Raw genomic sequence first — 21,116 nt, 5'->3', positions numbered from 1 at the left:
CTGAGAGGAAAGGGGCATGATGTCCCTGCCAGGGTCCTGGCTGAGTCCTGGGGAGTAGCCGGGAGTGCGGGATGGGGAGAATGGAGAGATCAAGGCCTGGCCTGGGGATGAAAGGGCTTTGGGCTCTGCCAGCCTCTGGGCACTCACAGGTGGGGTCCTGCACAGAGGCAGGGGGTAGAGTAGGGGACAATGCCATAGCCCACACTCCCAGCTCCTAAAGAAACAAGACAGAGCTGGAAGAAAGCAGATGGCAAATCCAATAGGAAACTGAGCCTGTAGGGACTTTCTTTCAGTAGTGCCTTAACGTCATTGGGGGAGGGTGAGCATGTGGGCTCCCAGTAGTTTTTGCAGCCAGACTGTGAGGGTGAGAGTGTTGGGAGGAGGGGGTCAAAAGGACCCAATACCCTCCTCCTATGGAGATAGCAGACTTTCTTTTAGGGCCAGCTTAGAGCAACCATGTAGTGGTCCCGTGGGGTGGATGCTACCCTAGGTCTATCCTTTGGCAATGCCTTATTAACCCCACAGAGAATTCTGCAGGCCTCACCCCTGCCAGGCTGCTCCATTCACTCTTTCCTCCAACAGAAACAACAACAACAACACACACACACACACACACACACACACACAGTAACCACTGTCTAGAAAATCCACTTCACTTTCCACCCCCTCCAGGAAGCCCACCTTGACCACACTCAGGAGCACCACTGCTCTGAGCTTCTGAACCACTCACTCTGACCCTTGATTACAAACTTCTGGTATGGTCTTTCACTGCTTTGACCAGACTGAGAACTGCCCCAAATAGGGCATCTCTTTGTCTTCTCAGCCTCTATCTTTTTTTTTTTTTTTTATTTAGGGAAGGATGGAGAGAGCATGAGTTGGGGACAGGGGCAGAGGAAAAGAGAGAAAGAATCTTAAGCAGGCTCCACATTCAGCATAGGGTTCAATCCCACAACCCTGGGATCATGCATAACCTGAGCTGAAATGAAGAGTTGGACACTCCACCAACTGAGCCACCCAGACGCCCCATTCTCAGCCTCCATCCATTGGTGGCTGTGCTCAGGGACGAGCACCAAGTCTTGGTCAAGACTGCGTGGTTAATTTGTTCTCTCCATACATCTACATCCAATCTGGCTGCTCCCATGTTCCTTCTCCCTTCCAGTTTTTTCATCAGGAAGCCTTGAGATGGGAAACCTGAGGGAATGTAGCAGATTCCAATATTACTTCTTGGGGGCCTCATCCCCAGTTCAGGACCACCAGCAGGAAATTTACATACCCCCAATTCCAGCCCACAGAGCAGACTTGCCTCAGAGCAGAGCAGAAGGTGCACTGGGAGGACCATATCTACCCTAAACAGAAAGATGAAGTTGCACCTGTGAATGGTGGGAACCTTGAGCATAAGGTCAAGGGTGTGACCTCTGGGTCACTTTCTCTGATCCCACTTAGGCAAGTGCTCATCCAGAGAGAAGAAAATCTGCCTTCTGGAGAATCAGCCAAGACTTACCAGGGATGAAGAATTCAAAGAAGGCAATCCTGCATAACAAGACATCCTTTTTGTCCCAACAGCAATTTTAAAGAAATATATATGACCTAAATTGGATTCTAAAGGCTGTCTCCTCTCCATTGGCTATTGCAGGTTTTTTTTTGTTTTGTTTTTAAGTTTACTTATTTATTTTGAGAGAGAGAGAGAGAGAGAGAGAGAGAGAGAGAGAGAATGCAAGCAGGGGAAGGACAGAGAGGGGGAGAGAGACAGAGAATCCCAAGCAGGTTCCTTGCTGCCAGCACATGGTCTGATGTGAGGCTCAAACCCATGAGATCATGACCTGAGCTGAAACCAAGGGTCAGACACCTAACCGACTGAGCCACCCAGGTTTTATTCACTATTCCATCATTCCGTGTTTGTTGAGAACTTACTACAAATGAGATGTCATATTCTGTGCATTCATGTCTCATTTGGTCTTCATAATAGCTTATGATGTACACATCATTAAACCCATTTCACACATGAGGAAGATTGAGGCATAAACAGGCAGTAAATGACAGAGGAGTATTTAATTCCACTGGATTTGTTTTCCAGTCTCATGCTCTATTGTTTATGGTGGGGGCTCCCAGACTTTTGGAATTCACAGACCAATAACATTTCAAAAATGATTTTTGGGAACAAACACAGAATCCCATGCCAACTTTTTATTTAGCCAAGGACATAAAAAATACCATCTCCTGGCACTATGATTTCATAAAAGGGCATTTCAACACAGAAAATGCAGCAAGGATATAATGTTAGAATAAAGACAGACTTCTAAGAAGGGCAGTTGGCAACCTTACCCTAAAATATCCTACATTGTTCTCCCTCTTTCTTTCCCTCTCTCTCTCTCTCTCTCTCGGTTAAATTTTAAGCAGGACTGGACAAAACCTTGGCATAACATGGTGTGGGAGCCACGGCCCTACCTCGGAGTCACTTCTTTAAGCAAGAACAATGCCCTTGGCCCACAAGCAAATAACCTTTCAGAATTTCTCAACCCCCTCTACCCATCTGCCCATCCAGGTTCCTGCCAAATAAGGTCTGAGGTTGATCTATAATAATCAGCTACATCCCCACCCCACTCCCAGCTGATCTTCTGAATTCAGTATCCCTTCCAGAGAAGGAAGCTCATCCCTTCTCTTAGCCCATCCCACAGCCTCTTCTCTCTTAGACCCAGATTTTTTTCTGGGTTTGCAGTCCAGGAATACCCAGGCTCCCCTATGGCCCTAGAGGAGACACATCTGTCTCCCAGAGACACTCAGTTCCCCAGTGAAGCTGAGAGCCACAGGTCTCTGTCTCAGGCCAGAGGCAGGGCCTTCCCCTTCCTGGGGTCCCCAGGTCCTGTCCACTGTGTTACCAGATGAATCAGAACAGACCCCGGGCTTTCTAGGTGGCACTGGAAATGAGAAGGCATGAGACCTGGCAGGAGCAATGGGGAGAATACAGAATGCAGGGGCTCCATTCTTCACCTCCTCTCTGCTTCAAACACGCACTCAGAACGGCACCGTAGCTGCGTGAGTCCTCTGGGCAGCTGGGAAGAGCCCAACCTGTGGGGCCCTTGGCTGGGGGTCCAGCTCCACCATTTCTTGCTGTGAGACATTTGGCAATGGCAATGTCTCAGTGCGTTAGTTCCCTTACTTGCAAATGAGAGCAAGGATGTTAGTTACAGCCAGTGAAATCCTGACAATCTGATCATATTTGGCCCACAAAAATTTCATGTGGTTTAACAGATACGGACTCAACTGTAAAGGGCTGGATACCTGTCTCTTACCAAATCTGAGTCCTTTCTCCAGGGAGTCCTCCCTAGCTACCCCAAGCTCAGCGAGGTCCCCCTCCTCAAATTGCTCATCGGTTGAGGCGTGATTTAGTACACACTTCTTTCCTATCTTGAGTTTTCTCCTCTTTCCCAAGGCTGTGTCCAAGATTTCCCACAATTAGAGCCCATCAAAGCCTGGGTTTCTTCCTCTCTCCCCCACACCACCGACATGCCACAGCTGTCCTCCATTAGGGTTTTCACACAGAGGAGACAGGAGAGGCCAGCATTACCATATGCCTACTTTACCTAATGGTCATTTCTGCACCCGAGGGTGATCCTAGATGGTCCTAGATGAGTGGTACTAACCAAACTGAGGGTAGGTGAGGGGCTAGAGGGAGAGGAATCTGAGGGCCCTGACCCCTGGCCAGCCTGTGGCAGGAGTAACCCAGGAAGCATAAACCTTGGTCATATCCTCCATCTACTTCAAGGACCCCCTTCAGTGGCATAGCTGGCTTCTAGGGTTGTTCATCCATAGTTGACATTTACTGATCTGCTCTCTGTCCCCCCCCCCCATTTTGGTGCTGAGGTCCCTGAGATGAATTGAATCTGTCCTACCCTCAGGGAGCTCAGTCCTGAAGGGGACATAAACTCCACTGGGTAATCAGTGTTCAGGTGGATGGGAGATCATGGGCCATGGGGACTAAAAGGTGGGACATGGCCAAGATTTGGGTGGCCAGGAAGGGTACCTAGGGGAGGGTGCCCTTACCACAGGTCACTGGGAATCCTGTTTGGGCTGACTTCCTGAAGCTGGGGTAGGGCAGACTAGCTCCTAGTTGTATCCAGAAGCCCAAAGAAGTGAGTTAAACGGAGGTCTTCTCCCTATGGCTGGCACATCAGGGCAGGCGGGGCTCCCAGCCCGTTAAGAACACTCCTCAAGGAGACCCAAGGACATTCAAGGATTAGGCCTCCCAGCATCTGTGCAGAGAACTGTCAGCTCAGAGCTGCTCAAAAGTAGAAATGCCAGCTAGCGGTGATGACATCACTGCTAGTCATTCCCTCCCCCCATGGGAGGTCCTGTGGTCCAGTGGGTAGAGCAGAGAAGCACCTGCCAGGCGGCCTCCTCCCATCTTGCTTCCAAAATTTCTGCTCTGAATGGGGTGGGGGAGGTGGTCCCAAGTGGGCTAAGAATGAGACTAAAAAATCCTTTGAAGAAAAACTTCACGTTATTCCTCAGACAGATGGCAAGGCTAGGGGACCTTTTTGCCTCTCTCCCGTCAGTCAGACTTTGCTGAGGGTCCACTTCAGCATTAACCCAAACTCCAGCCTTCCCTGGCCAACCCCTTCCCTCTAATGCCCCGTCCTCATTCACGAACTAATCTGGGATGCTGGACCTGACAGGATCTCAGTAACCCCTGAGCCATCTTGGTAGCCCCCAGGCCAAGGAGAGGGGGTGTGGCAGCCCTGCCTATGTGGATGTGGAGGGGCGGGGGTGTCAGGCTATCGTGGGGTGTGGAAGGAAAAAGAGCGATATTTCTGGCTGAGCTGGTGGGATTTGTCCATAAGCCCCGGAGACCGTACAGGGAGAGAGAGGACACACAGCTGGATGGCTTGCTGGCCTAGGGGTGGGGGTGGGGAGCAGACTCAAAAGGGGAAGCGATTGTACAGTTGCTTGGGGGTAGGGGGCAGGGTAGAGCGGGAACTCCTTCAGCGTTGGTCCATACGGGGGTGTCACGATTTGGATGGGAGAAGGTCCACAGCTAGCTCCAGAGTGCCAGGCCTCCAGAGGAGCCTGCCTATTGGCTCCCCGCTGCAGCCCCCCTGGTCTCAGAAACCCCCGTCGGAACCACATCGGAAGAGGTGTGCACGGGGATCGGACCCTCGGTCCGAGGCTGCTGCGGGCGCATTTCCTCGAAGTCTTACCTCGAAGGGCTGGGTCTCACCCGCGCGCCCGGTGTCTCCCGGAGTTTTCCCCACGCCCTCCTTGCCCGGCAGCTGCAAGCCTCCGCAGGGGAAAGACCTGCGGAGGGGGGGTGGGGGTTCGCCCCTCGCCCGTGTCGCAGGAAAACCCCGGGAGCAGCACAGAGGCGGCGCATTTCCTGGAAACCCCCTCTCCAGGCGCCTTGAGGAAAGGCCTGGGGGCTCCGCATCCAGAAGACCCGCCCGCCTCCCGGGAGCAGGGTCGGAGACTCAGCTGAGAAGCTAAACCGCCCGGGAAAGGAGAGCCTAGAGCTCGGAGAAGGAGAGATCAGGAAACCCCGTCCCCCCCCCCGCCCCCCCTCCACTTTCCCCCGCCCCGTCTTGGGGTGGAAATTCGCAACCCAAGCTGGAATCCTAGACTTGGGGCGCGCTCCCAGCCTTGTCCAAGGAAAGGTATTCGAGGGTGTATGATTAAGGACACCTTTCACCCCAGCCCCTAAGGTCAGGCAAGGGTCCACCCTGCGCGCCCGCGGGTCCCGCCCCCCACCCTCCGCCCCTCTCCGAGCCCCCGGCCCGCGCGCCGCTGCTCCTTTAAGAAGCCCAGGTAGGCAGGCCCGGCTGCGGGAGCCGCTCCTATGGCAACCCGCGAGCTGCGGCGGCTTCATGAATATTCCGGGGCGCGGGAGCCCAGCACTGCCGGAGGGCGCTCCGGGGGAGGCGGCCGCTGATGTAAGCCCGGCGGGCCGCTGGGCTCCGCTCGGCTGCGGCGGGAGCCCCGGGACGGGCCGGCCGGGCTCGGCCAGAGGAGGCGAGGCGAGCTCGCGAGTGGCTGGCCACAAAGCCGGGGCGGCGGGACAGACTGATAGCCCGCCGGCCCGCGGGACGCACGCCCAAGAGGCGCGCGGGTCGTGCGCTCTGCGCTCCAGAGCGGTTCTCCGAGCGCCGCGGCCGCAGCGCCGCTTCTACCCGCGCCCATTGTTCCCCGCGGGGGCGGGGCGCCTGGAGCCGGGCCGCGCGCCGCGCCCCCGAACGCGGGAGGGAGGGAGGGAGGGAGCGCAGGGTCCCCGCGCCCAGCCCGGCCCGGGAGGAGGCGCAGCGCTGCGAGCCGGGGGACCCGGAGCGGGACTGGGAGCCTCCCCGCGGCACCCAGCCTCCCCGAGCATGGGCGCCTAAGGCGGTCCGGAGCAGGCGGCGGAGAACGCGTCCCCGCTGGCGGACCGACCGGCGGGCGGACCTGGAGCGGGTCGGCGGCGCCGCACCCGCGCCCCTGCCCCGGCCGGGCCCCGGCCCCTGGCGCCATGGACAAGCTGCCGCCGTCCATGCGCAAGCGGCTCTACAGCCTTCCGCAGCAGGTGGGGGCCAAGGCGTGGATCATGGACGAGGAAGAGGACGCCGAGGAGGAGGGGGCTGGGGGCCGCCAGGACCCCAGCCGCAGGAGCATCCGGCTGCGGCCGCTGCCCTCACCCTCACCCTCGGCGGCCGCGGGCGGCACGGAGCCCCGGGGCGCGGCCCTCGGGGCGGCGGACGGCGAGGGGCCGGCCCGCGGCTCGGGCAAGTCCAGCACCAACGGCGACTGCAGGCGCTTCCGCGGGAGCCTGGCCTCGCTGGGCAGCCGGGGCGGCGGCGGCGGCTCCGGAGCAGGGGGCGGCAGCAGTCACGGGCACCTGCATGACTCCGCGGAGGAGCGGCGGCTCATCGCCGAGGGCGACGCGTCCCCCGGTGAGGACAGGACGCCCCCGGGCCTGGCGGCAGAGCCCGAGCGCCCCGGCGCCTCGGCGCAGCCCGCAGCCTCGCCGCCGCCGCCCCAGCAGCAGCCGCAGCCGGCCTCCGCCTCCTGCGAGCAGCCCTCGGTGGACACTGCTATCAAAGTGGAGGGAGGCGCGGCCGCCGGCGACCAGATCCTCCCCGAGGCCGAGGTGCGCCTGGGCCAGGCCGGCTTCATGCAGCGCCAGTTCGGGGCAATGCTCCAGCCCGGGGTCAACAAATTCTCCCTGAGGATGTTTGGCAGCCAGAAAGCCGTGGAGCGCGAGCAGGAGAGGGTGAAGTCGGCCGGATTTTGGATTATCCACCCCTACAGCGACTTCAGGTAAGGAGGCCAAGGCGATCCTATGGGTTCCCTGAAGCGGTGGCAGGCATGCTTCCTCTCTCAGCCCTGCCTCTCAGCCAGGGTTAACTTTCCTTCTTCGCGCGGGGAGCTCCGAGAGAAGTGGGGCGCCTCTAGGCACCAAGACACCCCCAGACCTCCTCCTGCACCGCGCTGGGAACTTTCTTCTCTGTTCCGGGCTCCAGTCCTCACCCTCTTGGGGTCTAGGCCACACTAGAGGCAGGCTAAAAAGGTGTTCTGAGCCTGGCCTAGCCCTGCCGGCAGCCAGGATATGGCTCTGCCACTTTAAGCCACACATCCCACCTCCCTGTTCTGGGCTGCAGAGTCAGGGTGGCCATCCTAGAGGCAGTTCCAGGTCATTCAGCCTGAAGAGCAGGGCCACGAAGAGAAACAGACCTCTTGGCAGAGGGGCCAGCTCCTTGGGTACTGACCCCAAGCATTAGGATCTCCTTCTTGTGCCTTGGGAAGCTGCAGCTGGGGAGGGAGAGCTAGGCCCCTGGAGGAGTGAGGTCACTGGGGCCTCAAGTCCAGGATAAAAGCCCACCATGCCCACCTTAACCCTGGGCCCAGACCCTCATGCCAAGTGGTGGGCCAGCAGCAGGCACCCTGGGCACCTGGCATCCAGACTGGCAGGACAGAATGACCTTGCTCATAGTGGTCAGAGAAGATGCCTGGTGTCCTGACTGACAAGCAGCTGTCCTGTAACCCCAGGCTCATCCTGTGCCCCATTGTCACCCCAGTCCAAGCTCCAGCAGCTACTAGGACTCTCATGGTTCAGTCATGGGTCCCCAAACACATGGTGTAACTGCCAGTCAGGGAAAAGGACCCTGCCCCCTCCTCCATCACCTGAGTCAGATGCCACTGACCGAGTAGATACCACTTGGAGCCTGTGGGGGTATCTGCAAAACAGGAGATTGGTGATTGCCTCTAAAGTTGAAATAAGGGATGCCCCCCTATCCCAGTCAAGATCTTAAGGTCCCCCAGTGCCCCCTCCCCCCTGAGTTTTCCTGATACATAGGACAGAAGTGAGGGTCTGAAAACATTCACCATTTAAAACTGGGTCTAATTTATTCTCTCTCTCTCTCTCTCTCTCTCTCTCTGAGCCCTGCCTCCTATTTAGCTCCCTTCCCTGCCTACCCTGCTTGCCTGCCAATATAAATGAGCATTTTGCCAACCCAGAGCCCTCTTTGCAAACTCCAGGGAAGCCAGGTTTGTAATGAGAGCAAAGCCATTTTCCATCCAATGAGAGAGATTTCTCGTGCTGGGAGTGACCAGTCAGGCAACACTCGATGGCTTAAAATAGTGGTGAACAGAGCCCCCCCGCCTTTCTTTTTTTGAGGGACTGTTCTTCCTAACCCTAATACCCAAGGTTCCCATTCTAGAGGGTGTGGGAGGCCAGAGGACAGGCTAAACAGACAGGCATAGTCTTCAAGTTGAGTGAACAGAGACCATCAGGAACTGTAGCTGGTTCCCAGGGCCAGGTTCCTAAAGTGTGGCCTTCCCTCTGGTCAGTACTGGGACTGAAGGATCCCAGCCTGAGCTAGGGAGGAGTGGGTAGGGGTTGTATTTCCTGCACCCTCTGGTTGTCCTGGGTTTCTGCTCCTCCCTCTGAACTTCTGGGAGGTGGTAGCAGGTGGGCTGTGCCAATATCAACCGCTTGAGATTGTTGAGGGGCCTTCCCTCCCCTTGTTCATTTCCTCACTGTCTTCCGTGTCTGAGAGTCTCTGTTCAAGGTTCTCATCACCTGGGATGTGGGAGTGCAAGGGGGAAGCCCCAGGCGTGCCTGACCTCTGTAGAGCATAGGCTTTGATTGAGCACCTTCTGGGAACTGGACCTTCCTTACCCTGGATGGTGAAGAGCTGGGTTGTTTGCATCAATGGGAAGTTCCCCGCCGCCTTCCTGATCTTACTCTGCCCATCTTGGCATGTTCTGTCTGCAGTCCCCCTACTGCAGAATCTCTCACTAACTGCAGGCTGCCCAGGACATGGCGGAGCAGGGGTGGTGGGGGTGGGGGTAGGGAAGGGTGGATGCTGCGCGATTGATAAATGGGCGACAGGATAAGGGTCAGACTGGGCTTTGAATCTGGGTTTGTGCAACAAGCAACAGGGACCGGTAGCCGGAAGCACACATCTCTGTGCGCAGCCTTGTAGCTGTCTGGGGCTGGGTGGAGTGTAAGAAAAGAAATCCAAGAAAGACCGTCTCTGTGCATCTGGAGGAGCCGTGGTCATACTCTAGGCCAAAATAGCTGGTCTCATCTACACAAGGTCAAAGAGGCAAGGGCCTGGCTAAGTTTTCTGAGCTTAGGAAACCCACCAAACTAGTGTCACCCCCACCCTCAGCACCCCAAGCCTCAGTCCTTTGAGTTTCAGCCACTGGCTTTGCTTGGGCTTCTATATAGAGCCAATCCCCACTGCCTAGCTCAGCCTTCACAAGAGCTTCTGCAAGCATTGCTCAGGCCAGTTGAGGATTTATTCATCATTTTGACGGGCAGGAAGCATTGATCCAGCAGAATTGGTTTAATAAAGAATCGCCAGCAAACCATGATAGATTGAGTTTGTGGTTTGGAGTTCAGGGCTCACTGTCATGGGCTGCTTCCGGCATCTCCCATTCCTGGGGGAGGAAGGTTGGGTGCCTCTTCCAAGGGCTGGAGTAGACTGTGCTCTGAGGGACCTGCAGAACCCGGGCCATGATTAACACTCGGCCTTTCTTGGCTTCCTGTGATTTTCTTTACCATGACCCCAGCTACTCCATGGCTCCTCCAGGTTCTGTGGGTTTGTCTGGCCTCCCCTTCCCCAGTCGCCTTTTGAAACTGCTAATTAAGGTTTTGTTGGACTCTTGGATCCTGGATGGGTCCTCCCTTCCATGTGAGCCATGTCCTGGGACCCGGGCTTGGCAGTGCAAACCCGAAACAAATAAAACAGTGTGTTTTCAAAGAGAGAGGAAAGGAGTGGTGACCCAGAAGCCTGTTGGGCTTTTAAGTGTCAGGCCCAGGGGGGGTCTGCCTGGGGGTGTGTACGCCTAGGTGTCTGTCTGTGCAGATGTCTTGGGGCTGTGTGGGTAGACATGTGGGCTGGCGCAGAAGTCCCTCTGTGGGGTGTCTGTTCTGGAGCTACTCCTGTGCCCCAAACTCCAGTTTGGCCTTGAGAGTGGAGAAGCTTGGCTCTTGTCAGCCCTCTGCCCTTCCCTCTTCTAGCCTGAGCCTTCTGAGGCTGTGAGGAAGGGAAAAGTAAGGAAGGGAAGGGCCCTAAAAGGTCCTTTCCTTGGAGCAGAAACAGCTGGGCTCTGAAGTCATGGAACCTGGGCCAGTGCCCTGATAAGTCCCAAAGGTGGCCTCAGACTGAATTCTTGTGCTGGTCCCTGGCCCCAGGCACTGCCATTGCCCACCTCCTATCACCTGCCCAGCCCTGTCTGCTATGGGGCCCTGCTTGGGTTGTGAGCTTTTTCTGAGCCTCAGTTTTCCCACCTAGAGAAATGGGAATCTTGTTGCTCGTGTCAGACAGGACTCGTACAACTGTGATCACCCTTTCGACGTAAGCAGCTCCAGTGTGCTGTCAGAGCCCAGTGATGCTGCTTTGAGCCACGCTGCCCCCGCTCTCACTGCCTCCTTCCCTCAGTCCTGAGTGGACCAGATGGGCCTCTATCCTTGGCTCAGACCAGTGGTTCTGAACCTATGTCAGAGACCTAAGTGAGAACCTGCTGGAAACTATAGGGTCTCTACTGAGAAAAAGGCACATGTATCCAGACACAATATGACGCTCAATTTCTGGGGTCTGTGGACTCCCTAACTTGAAAACCATGTAGGTTGTGAACCCCACTCTATCTAGACCATCCCAGAAAGAGTCCTGGTCTGGCAGGGGCAAGTGCCAGCCTCTTAGAGCTAGCCTTCCCTGGGGCCCTCTGTAGCCTGAGGCCTGGGCCTCCCACTGCTGGCGGGATGGAAATGAAAATGGAGCAGAGTCAGATGCCTGAAGGAGGCACTCTGGGGACTAGTTACTTTTCTGTTTCCTCAGTCCCACGCCCATCCCTCTCCCCTCCAACCCTGGGCAGGACTATTTGCATAGGAGGTGGTGAGGAGGAAGGAGGGAGCGGCCTGGCCCTGGGTAGGATGGGGGTGGGGGTTCTGGGGTCCCTCCTGGGTGGGCCTTGCTGGAGGCCATTGCGCAAGAATGCTGCTCCTGCTAACGGGACCATAGGAATATAGGTGTTCCCTCCATGTGTTGTAGGGTAGAGAGCCAGGCCGAAAAGAGCTGCAGGCCTTGCGGCGCCAGGGGAGGGGGAAGGGCGCCTTGGTGCAGAGGGGAATTCCAAGGTGAGCTGCCTGGGCGGTGCTGTCAGCTGGCACCGTGGGCAGCGGGATTCTCCAGGGATGAGGACGTGTTCGGCCTGATGAGGCTGGGCTGGTGGCAAAAGCCAGCACCCAGCTCGGGGCTGAGGTGCTCCCCGGATGCGAGGTGCGCAGAAGGCCCATGGGGCCAGGCCCCTTGCACCGTCTGGGCGGGGAGGGCTGGGCTCCAGGTTCTCCCCTTGCAAGACTTCAGTCCGTGGGCTGACTACCATGTGATGAGGCTGGGGGCTGCTCCCCTGCCCAGCCCTGCCCCTGCTTGTTCCCTTAGCTTCTGTGAGCTGTGACGCTTTGGGCTGTCAGGTGGCCTGCCTCACACAGGGCTGGGATGTCTGCCTGCCTGTCTGCTTGTCCCTCTGCCCTCCTCTCCCACGCTGTAGGGCCCCTGGGTCTTCTGGGATGTCCTCTCAGGCCGCCACGGCCACCATCATCCGTCTGTCCCTGCCTGACACACCCCCGGGCATTTGGATGGAGCTCTGTGTTTGTTCTAATGTAGTGTTTCTCACATCGCCATGGCATCCAGCTCACCTGGGCATCTTATTAAACTATAGATTCGGACTCATTAGGTCAGAAATAGGGTGGGGTCTGACATTCTGTGTTTCTGATAAGTGCTCAGGTGATGCTATGCTGCTGGTGCCCAGCCCAGAGCCAAGCTTGTAGGACCGGGGTTCAGATTGGGTGTATATTCTATGCTCGTCCCACGCTCCCTGACTGAGTTCCCTGAGGGCAGAGACTCTGTCTTCTCCAGTTGGCCTCTAGCACTGAGCACAGCAGGGTGAATTCTGTGAACTGGGTTGAGCAGCCCTCCGCCACAGAGGTCAGCCGCAAGCCTGGGAGAGCTGGATTCACAGACCCGCCTCCCCGCCTGCACTGCGGCTTGGACCCTGCTGGCCCTGGATGCTGGTTGTTGGGATGGGAGGAACAGGGGCAGGCCAGGTGGTCAGAGGACCCTTATGAATCCATCCTGTCCCCTTGCCTGGGTGCCTTCTCTCCCATTCAAAGGCCAGAGGAACGGGCCCGGCTGGAGGAGCAGGGACAGGGAGTGCAGTGACTGCTGTGCTGCAGGGAGGTTTCTGGGAAGGGACAGATGTCAGTGAGAGAGTCCAGAGGTGTCAGGGTAAGAGGGTCAGTGTGAGATGGCTCTGGCAGTGGCTGCCCGGGAAGAGAAAGAGACATCCAGTAACAGTGGCTGCCTTGGTGCCTTGAGATTGTGGTGGAAGGGCCTTGTCTGAATCTTAATGCCCCGTCCACTGCCCCACGCCATGCCTAGCAGCCTCCCTGGTGGGTGGGACTTGTCACTTCTCTCTGCCCCCTCCCACCCTGGCAGGCACAAGTCTACATACTGATGACAGAGCTGGCAGTGTCCTCACAGCCCGAGCGGCCCCTGTCACAACACTGGCCATCATGGGGGAATTCACCCAGAGTAGAAGGTGCAGCCCAGGTCACTCTGGCGGGGAGGAGGGGCTTGTCGTTCAACCAAGGAGGCGGCCAGCTCCAGCACATACACCCCTTGGCTCAAGGGCTCTGACAAAGCTGCCACTGCCAGTTGCTAATTAATAGAAGGGCTACTAAGGCCGGCCAGGCGGTCCTGCTTGGGCCCAGGGGATGTTGAAGAATCCACGTTCGTCAGCCAGAGCAGGCCATGGGGAGGGCAGGGGCATTGCCTTGGCTTTGGAGAGGATGTTCTCTGCCAGCCAGGCTTTACTGGGAAAGCATTGCCAGGGCCCTGGAGATCTGTGATCCCAAAGCCTAGGAGGCCACTCAAAGACACTCTTAATCCTCGGCACCTGTCCAGAATTGGGGAGGAAGCAGCACAAAGAGGTGGAGAGTACCCCGTCACCAAAGGTACTCAAGATGTGACAGCAGTACTTAGACGAGAAGTTGCTAAGCAGCATCCCAGGGACCAAATACAGAGCCCAGATGTGTTCTGTTTGGGCATCATGGTGTGTCATAACAACTCAGAGACAGTGTTTTAAAATGGAAAGATGTAACATAAAAATTTGGCTTTCGGGCTTCTGAACAGAAGAGAGCTCTGGAGAGCTCTGGCAGTTCTGGCCCCATGTCCCACACCATAGCAGGCAGCTGGAGCAGACAAGAGGCTGCCCCCTTTAGTGTGACTTTTGCTCTTCAGTTGCCCACTGTCCCTAAGGTCCCAGTCGTGTCATTTATGCACGTTTAGCTACCTGACCCCTGTAGGCTTCTGAGTTTACAACCCTAGATTCAAACCAACTAAAGCCAGGTGGATTCACAGATCAATAGCTACCATTTGTGAACTATCTGTACCATGTACCAAACTGTTAGAAGTTTTTATGTCTCATATTTTATTTACTCTTCACAGTGGCCTGAACAATAGGTTCTATTACCCCCAGTTTCCAGATAAAGAAACTGAGTCTCCTTCCTTCCTTTCTTCCTTCTTTCCTTTCTTCCTTCCTCCCTTCCTTTCTTTCTTCCTTCTTTCCTTCCTTCCTTCCTTCCTTCCTTCTTTCCTTCCTTTCTTCCTTCTTTCCTTCCTTCCTTCCTTCCTTCCTCCCTTCCTTCCTTTCTTCCTTCTTTCCTTTCTTCCTTTCTCCCTCCCTTCCTTCTTTTCTTCCTTCTTTCCTTCTTTCCTTCCTTCCTTCCTTCCTTCCTTCCTTCCTTCCTTCCTCCCTCTTTGTCTCCTTCTTCTTCTCTTTTTGTTAGCTTTAAAAAGCTGGACTACAAAAGTAGTTCAAGAAAACATTCTCCTGAGAATAAAAACAGGAGACAATGTTTGACCACACATTATCGGTGAAGAGGGGCTGTAGGAGATGGGGCTGCGCTGGCATGGGAAATTTAACAGGCCTCAGAATACCAGATCTGGACAGGCCTTAGCAAGCTCCTGGTCGAAAGCCTTTATTTTATAAAAGGGGAGCAGAGAGGTGCCTTGGTGGCTCAGTCGGATGAGCATCCGACTCTTGACTGCGGCTTAGGTGAGGATCCCAGGGTCGTGGGGTAGAGCCTTGGGTCAGCCTGCGCACTGAGTGTGGAGGGTGCTTAGGATTCTCTCTCTCTTTCCTGCTGCCCCTTCCCCCGCTCACGCATTCTGTCTCTAATAATATGAAAAACTTAAAATAAAAGGGGAGCAGAGGACTAGAGAGGGGAAGCCACTGGCCCAGGGTCACAGAATAAATCCACGTCAGAGATGAAACCAGAACCCAAGTGGGTTATGTAACATCTGGCTGCAAAGATCATAAAGTTCCACAGTCCACCCCTAGACCCCAGCCAGAGGTCCTGAATGGTCTTCTCACTGGAGCTTTTTCTGCTTGCCCCAGCTCCATGCCTGAATTTTGAGATCATGGGTATTTTCAGAGTCCCTTTTTAATTTAAGCTTATCCAGTGAGAAGGGAGTCTTTCCATATCAGCAACTTCAGACTGAGACATGCTTGCCCTGACTCCCCACGCTGGGGCTGCTCCGCCCCTAGGGATGCTGGACCAGGATCCTGACTGGTGTGGAGGCCGTTGGGATTTTGGCACCATAGCCAGATGCTGTTGATGCACCTTTCTTTAATAGGGGCGATTAGGGTTCCTAGGGGAAGGGGACGAGTGGTCAGTGGCATCTGTGTTCTCTCCACCAGAGAAATAGGTGGTCACGTGGTCTGTTCCTCACATCCTCCAGAGAAGTGAGGAAGCGGAGTCCTGGTTCAGGACTCAGTGTGTGTCCAGGGTGGAGGTTCTGAGGCCACGGTCTGGGCCCACGCTGTGACCAGGCTCAGGGCTCAGCCTGAGACCAAGATAAGGCCTTGGTCTGAGGTCAGGAACTGGAGCCCTCCAACAGAGTCCCAGAACCAATGCCAGTACCTTGCTGAGGCGTCCAGGGCTTGGGCAAGGTGGGCGTGTGGCCCAGCCCACCTTGTGCCCTTCCCCTTTCTCAGGCTCCCTGAGCGCCTACACCCCTTAGCATCTGAGCCAGCTGCCTCCAGTCCTCTCTGGGAGGTAAAGTACAAATTATAAATAAACAACAGTGCCACTGCTGCCGACGCCGGAGCCACCAAATCTCACACGTGACGGCTCCCCGCCCCACTCTGCTCCTGCATTGTTTGGGGCCGGTGTCTGTCTTCCCAGCCAGGCAGCCGGCTCGGGGCTCCAGCACAGTCGTGCTCGGGGCTGGGCAGAGGCGTGTGGCGGCTTGACGGAGGGGCTCCCGACGAGCCACCACACTCCCCGCTCCACAAACTGTGGAGCCAGCAGCGGGGCCTCCGGGTCTGCTCACGGCAGCTGTGGGGGCCTGATAATTGGCTGCTGATGATTTTGTGTCTGTCTAAGCATTTATCTGTGTGGGTGGACGTGTTATGTCTACGTGAAGAGGCTTTCAGACATTAATGCATAACATGGGGCTGGCTAATACGCTGTCTTCTGGGCCTGGTGGGGGGCAAGCTTAAGGTGGAGGGGGATGGGGGGTCACGCCCCCTCAGAGACCAGATGCTCCATCCCAAGACCGCTTTCACCCACTATGGTGGATGGGGGTCACTACCTACCTGGCAAAGAAGAGAACAGGATTTCAGCGCCTCTTAGGGTAGATCACTATGGATTGATGGTCAGGGAAGGCTTCCTGGAGGAAGCAGATCTGAGCTGATTTGAAGGAAAGAGAGAACCATTCAGCACACTTTCTTGTAAGTAGGTTTCTGGGAGATGGAGCTAAGGGGCTGGGGTGGGTGTTGGCAAGCACTAAGAGCAGGTCACTCAAAATCTGCCTTTTTTTTTTAAGATTTATTTATTTATTTGAGAGGAGGGAGAGAGTGCGAGTGAGCAAAGGGCAGAGAGAGAGGGAGCGAGAGAGAATCCCACACAGGCTCTGCACTGTCAGTGCCTAGCCCCAAGCGCGGCTCGAGCTCACCAGATATGGGCCTCGAACTCACGAACTGCGAGATCATAACCTGAGCCCAAGTTGCCACCCAGGCGCCCCCAAATCTGCCTTTTCGGACCTGTACTCATTAAGCTCTGCCCTTCACCCTTCAGGACTGTGACCCCACTGCCCTGGGCCTTGCCCCTGATGCTGAGTATGTGTGCATATGTTTGCATGCGTATGTGCGTCCCTCTGGACCGTCTGGGTTCTTGTGGCCCAGGCGGCTCTCCTGGCCCCAGCTGCACAACCTCTGAGAAGACCCTGTTTCCCTGCTGTACTCAGCCTGGAAGGCAGGTGTTGCCACCGCATTAATGTCACTGAGCGTGTGGCCTGGAGCCCAGAAGTAATTACCCTGCAGTTCCCTGTTGCAAGCTGGAGCAGCCCCTGTCAATGATTAACGTGTGTCCCCGGCCACTCATCGCCAAAGGCAGCCAGGGGTTTCTCCCACCTATATAGTCTGTCAGAGGATACGAGGTGCTTGTTCTTTTCTGCAGGGACAGGAAAGACAAGCCTACAGGGCCACCAGCACCTTTTAGAAGAAACATGGTCTAGCCGGGAAGACTCCACAGCTAGGGCCTGTGTGTGCAGCATCGGGGCTGGCCCACCCTGGAGCCCCCAGATCCTCTCATCCTGAGCTTTCCCGACTTATAACTGCCCACCTCTTCCACGCCGAGTTTGCCCTCCTGACCCCCTTCCTGTTCCGCTGTATGACCTCAGCAAAGTCCTTTCCTGTCTCAGTGTCCAGGGTCAGGCCTCCGTCTGAGGCTGAGAAGAGAGCAAAGCTAATTGCCCAAATAGGTATTGAACCCGTAATCCTGACCCCATTAGTACAAATTGAGCCAGCAGGGCAGGGTCAGCACAGCTGATGAGTAGAGCTGATGAGAACCTCCCTCCCGCTTTCTGGAGACTCCGCCGAGGCCTATCGGGGCCTGATCCTGGAGTTGTGCAGCCCCTGGCTCCTGGGGACGTGGGAATTCCTTACACACGGGGCTCTTTCTGCAGAGGCTCTGCTAGCCCTCAGTGCTGGGGGCCAGGCCGGAGGCTCCCTAGTATGTTGTGTGGCATCCGTGTGGTCTGCTGAGCTCCGCCATTAGACCATGGCCCCTGTGGGAGTGGAGAGCAGGCTTTCTTGTTCCCTAGGCAAACCCCACCCCCCTCTCCTCCAGCCATCTCTCCTGGGGGCCAGTCTTCCCCTCCTAGAAGCTCAGACCTGGCCTCAGAGGAGTTTAGATGTGAGGATCCGTGGAGAGCACAGGTCGTAGTAGACAGCTGTGACTGGAGGGGTCCTCGGGGCAGGCCAGCAGCACCTTCGGCTTTGGAACTGGCAGGGGAAGGAGATGCGACAAGCTGTTCATCCTGTCCCAGAGGCTCTGAGGAGTCCTCATCCCTCTGTGTTGCTCCACAGCTTCTGGGGACAAGCCGAGCCCCCCACTTCAGACCTTCCCCCCATCATAAGAGACCAGTGAATGCTCTGTTCTGCCCCGTCCAGCTGTGAGGACTGAGCCGAGGCCTCACCTCCCTGCGCCTGCCTTTCCTCATCTGAAAATGCTTCCAGAGAGGGGTTGGGTTTTCTCAAGACCCCAGAGCTGAAATCGGCAGGCTGCAGAGACCCCTGGGAGCTGTATGCAATTACGGATGCCTGGGCCTCCCCGTGTGGGGCCGGCGTGGGTAGAATTGTGGGGAGCACCCAGATGATTCTACTTCTGTCACTTTAGGAGCCAGTGAGCTGGGCACCCCTAAGGCCCTCTCCGCGCAAGCAGTCTGTAGCTCTCTGAGTGTACTTCGTCTGCCTCAGCCCTCAGCCCTCCGGTGCTCCCCAGAGCCTGGGGGTGAAATGCCTGCTCCCCAGCCCGCCATCTGAGCCCATTTATGATAGGCCCCTCTGCGGGGAGTCGTTACCTTTTCTTCTGTTAGCAATCAGAATCGTAAAACCCGGAGGCTGGCAGGACCCCAGGGAACATGGCCCTCACTCTGCGTCCTTGTCACACTGTGTTTTCCTAGATGGAAGGCAGCAGAGTCCCATCTGGCTCATGTTCTCAAGAGCCCAGGCGCCTCCAGGGAACCCCCATCCCAGCGAGAAGGGGGCCATGTAGACCCTCCCAGAGTCAATATTTAGCTACTTTCTGTGGGGCAGCCCTCCCGTGGCGTCCTTGTCCTTGTTAGCTTCATCTGTCACCGGAGCATCACTTCTGCCCTGAATTCATCTCATTTCCCCCTTCACACTGGCGCTCCCTCGCTCAGGAGCAGGTGAGCGCCCCTACCTGAGTTCCCCCGAGGTTGAGTTCACGTGCTACTCCACAGCAGTACGCTATTTTTGTTCCATTCTCCTGAGAGGGGACAGCTGTGCTTGAGCCTTCTTTGTTTCCTGTCAGCTGGGCGGGTAAGTTCTCCAACTGCTAGTTCCCTCCCCATTTTTCCCCAAATGGTCTTGTGAGCTGGGTGAAGCTCAGAGAGGTTAGGCCGCTAGCCTGAAGGCACACAGCATCGTGGCAGCTCAGAGCGCTAGAGCGTAGATGACCCCTGCTGTACACAAGTGTGTGTCTATGTGTGCTTCCTCTTACATTAGCGTATCTGTGCATGCACAGACTGAGGGTCTCCAGAGGAAGTGTGAGCCCATCGGAGGAACGATGGGCTGATATCTTGGTATTCCTTATGGCGGGGCCCGTGCTCAGTTGTGCCTTTGAGGAGGTGCAGCCACAATCCCTTGCCTGGAGGAACTTTCTTCCTCTGCAAACTTCATGGCTTCTCAGTCTGGCCTTCGGGTGGCCCCCATCTTCTCTGCAGACCAGTGTTGGGTTGGGGGACGGGGTGTCAGAGTTCTCTACGGTTTACACTTCTCTCTCAGCGAGCTCTCCATCTGGCCAGCTGCCCTTGGCTGGCCTCTAGCCTCTGCACTGCAGAGATGCATGGAGTTGGCGAGTCTTCAGAGATTGGCTGGTTCCATCCTCTCTCATTAGTGGGGAAACTGAGAAAAGGATTATGAGAGGCAGGGACTTGTTCGGGGAACACAGCAAGTGAGAGATGGAGAGGGGACTAGAACCGAAGACTCGTGTGCCCCTGGCCTAGATTCCTTCTGCTGTGCAGCGTAAACCGCCTTCCCGTAACCACAACGCTGACCTTCCTGACCAGTGGACACACTCGGGCCATGTCCTGTGTGGGGCTTTAGTGCCCAGCAGGCCGTGCTGCTCCCTGTTTCTCTGTCCCTGTCTCAAGCCTGGCTGAATTTCCCCTCCAGCTATCCCCAGCCAGACAATCCCCTCACTACCCGCCCCCGCCGGCTTATGGCCTCATCTGCCCATGGAACTGGTCCGGATCATCAGCTCCCGTGTGGGGTGGGTCTGTCCATCCACCACACTGAGGGCTCCTTATGGTGGGACCAGTCCACACACGTCAGTATCCCCATAGCCCTCAGGCCAGGACCTGCATGTTAGTGGTCACAAGAATAATAATGGTGATGGTAACAGCCTGCATGTGCTGAGTATTTACACTGTGTAGCAGATTATGAATATCTCACTGAATTCTCCCAGAATCCTGTGAGGTGGGATTAATGTTCTCATTGTGCACATGAGAAAACAGGCTCAGAGAAGTTAAGTGATCTTTTCAAGGCCACACAGCCAGGTATTTAAACACTAGAATGCCTGACCTCCCTACCATATGCTATAGCCTGGCTCCTTGGTGTAGTCCCTGGATCAGCCGCCTCAGTGTCACTAGAGAGCCTATCAGCAATGCCGATTTCAGCCCCCACCCCATACCTAGTACATCCCAGTCTGTGTCTTGGTGAAAGCCCCAGGTGATTTGTGTGCATATTAAGGTTTGTGAAGCACTGTGCTGTATGATTGAAAGATCACAGAAGGGGAAGATTCCATCAGTTACAGCCCTCAGCTCACCTCTGCTTGGGGAATAGCGGAGTCTAGGCCTCGCTGTATGCTGAAAGGCTAGGGCCTCAGCCCCAGGACAGGGAGGGACTGCGCAAAGAGATGGGGGAATGGGTCTTCTTTGGGACTTCAAAAACAAAAACAAATTTTGTTCCTCAAGTCACATAGAAAAATTAGAAAATAAAAATGCGCCCAAATCCCAGCTAGCCACCCATAAACCAAGCACCAGATGCCCTTGGTGCCGAATCTGTTTTGGAGGCAGCCCCAGGCTGCCGGCTGAGGGAACAGCTACCTGGGAGCCCTGTGATTCTGAGTCAGAGGGTTTGAGGTGGGTTAAAAATAGAGCCCTAGTGGCCAGAGGCTGGTGGGAGGAAGGGAGCAATTCATCTTTTACAGGGGGGAGACCCCCAAGTCAGGGTGGTTGGTCAAAAGAGTGGGCGGTGAGAATGGGGGTTTATGCCCTCAGACGCCAGACCTGTGGGCCCATCCTGGCCCTGGTTGGTTGCCGGATGGCGGAGTTCCAGCCTGAGGGAGAGGGAGAGTCTACAATGCCAGCCCAGGGGCACAGGCAGGGAGCACCCCGCCCAACCCCCAGACAGGCTGCTGGCAGCTTCTTCCAGTAGGGGTGGGGTGGTGAGGGAGCTGGGCTGCACCGCCTCAGAGAATGACGAACAGGAGCCTGGACGGGGTGGGGAGCAGGGAAGGATTGGTTGAAGATCCAGTTTTTAAGGTTGGGAGGGAG

General features: G+C 56.2%; 1 protein-coding gene across 1 annotated transcript in view; it reads left to right on the top strand.

Moving 5' to 3' along the window:
* Positions 1–6,318: 6,318 nt before the first annotated feature.
* The window catches only part of HCN4 (hyperpolarization activated cyclic nucleotide gated potassium channel 4), a 45,088-nt gene continuing 30,290 nt past the window's right edge, over positions 6,319–21,116 (top strand). Inside the window, exon 1 of the mRNA XM_049613840.1 lies at positions 6,319–7,278. Within this exon, the coding sequence (XP_049469797.1) occupies positions 6,491–7,278 (788 nt within the window). The 5' untranslated portion in view covers positions 6,319–6,490. The remainder of the gene's footprint in view (positions 7,279–21,116) is intronic.

The sequence above is a fragment of the Panthera uncia genome, assembly GCF_023721935.1.
Source record: "Panthera uncia isolate 11264 chromosome B3 unlocalized genomic scaffold, Puncia_PCG_1.0 HiC_scaffold_1, whole genome shotgun sequence".
Lineage (NCBI taxonomy): Eukaryota > Metazoa > Chordata > Mammalia > Carnivora > Felidae > Panthera > Panthera uncia.
The sequence above is the reverse complement of the archived record's forward strand: the minus strand, read 5'-3'. Positions and strand labels throughout refer to the sequence as shown.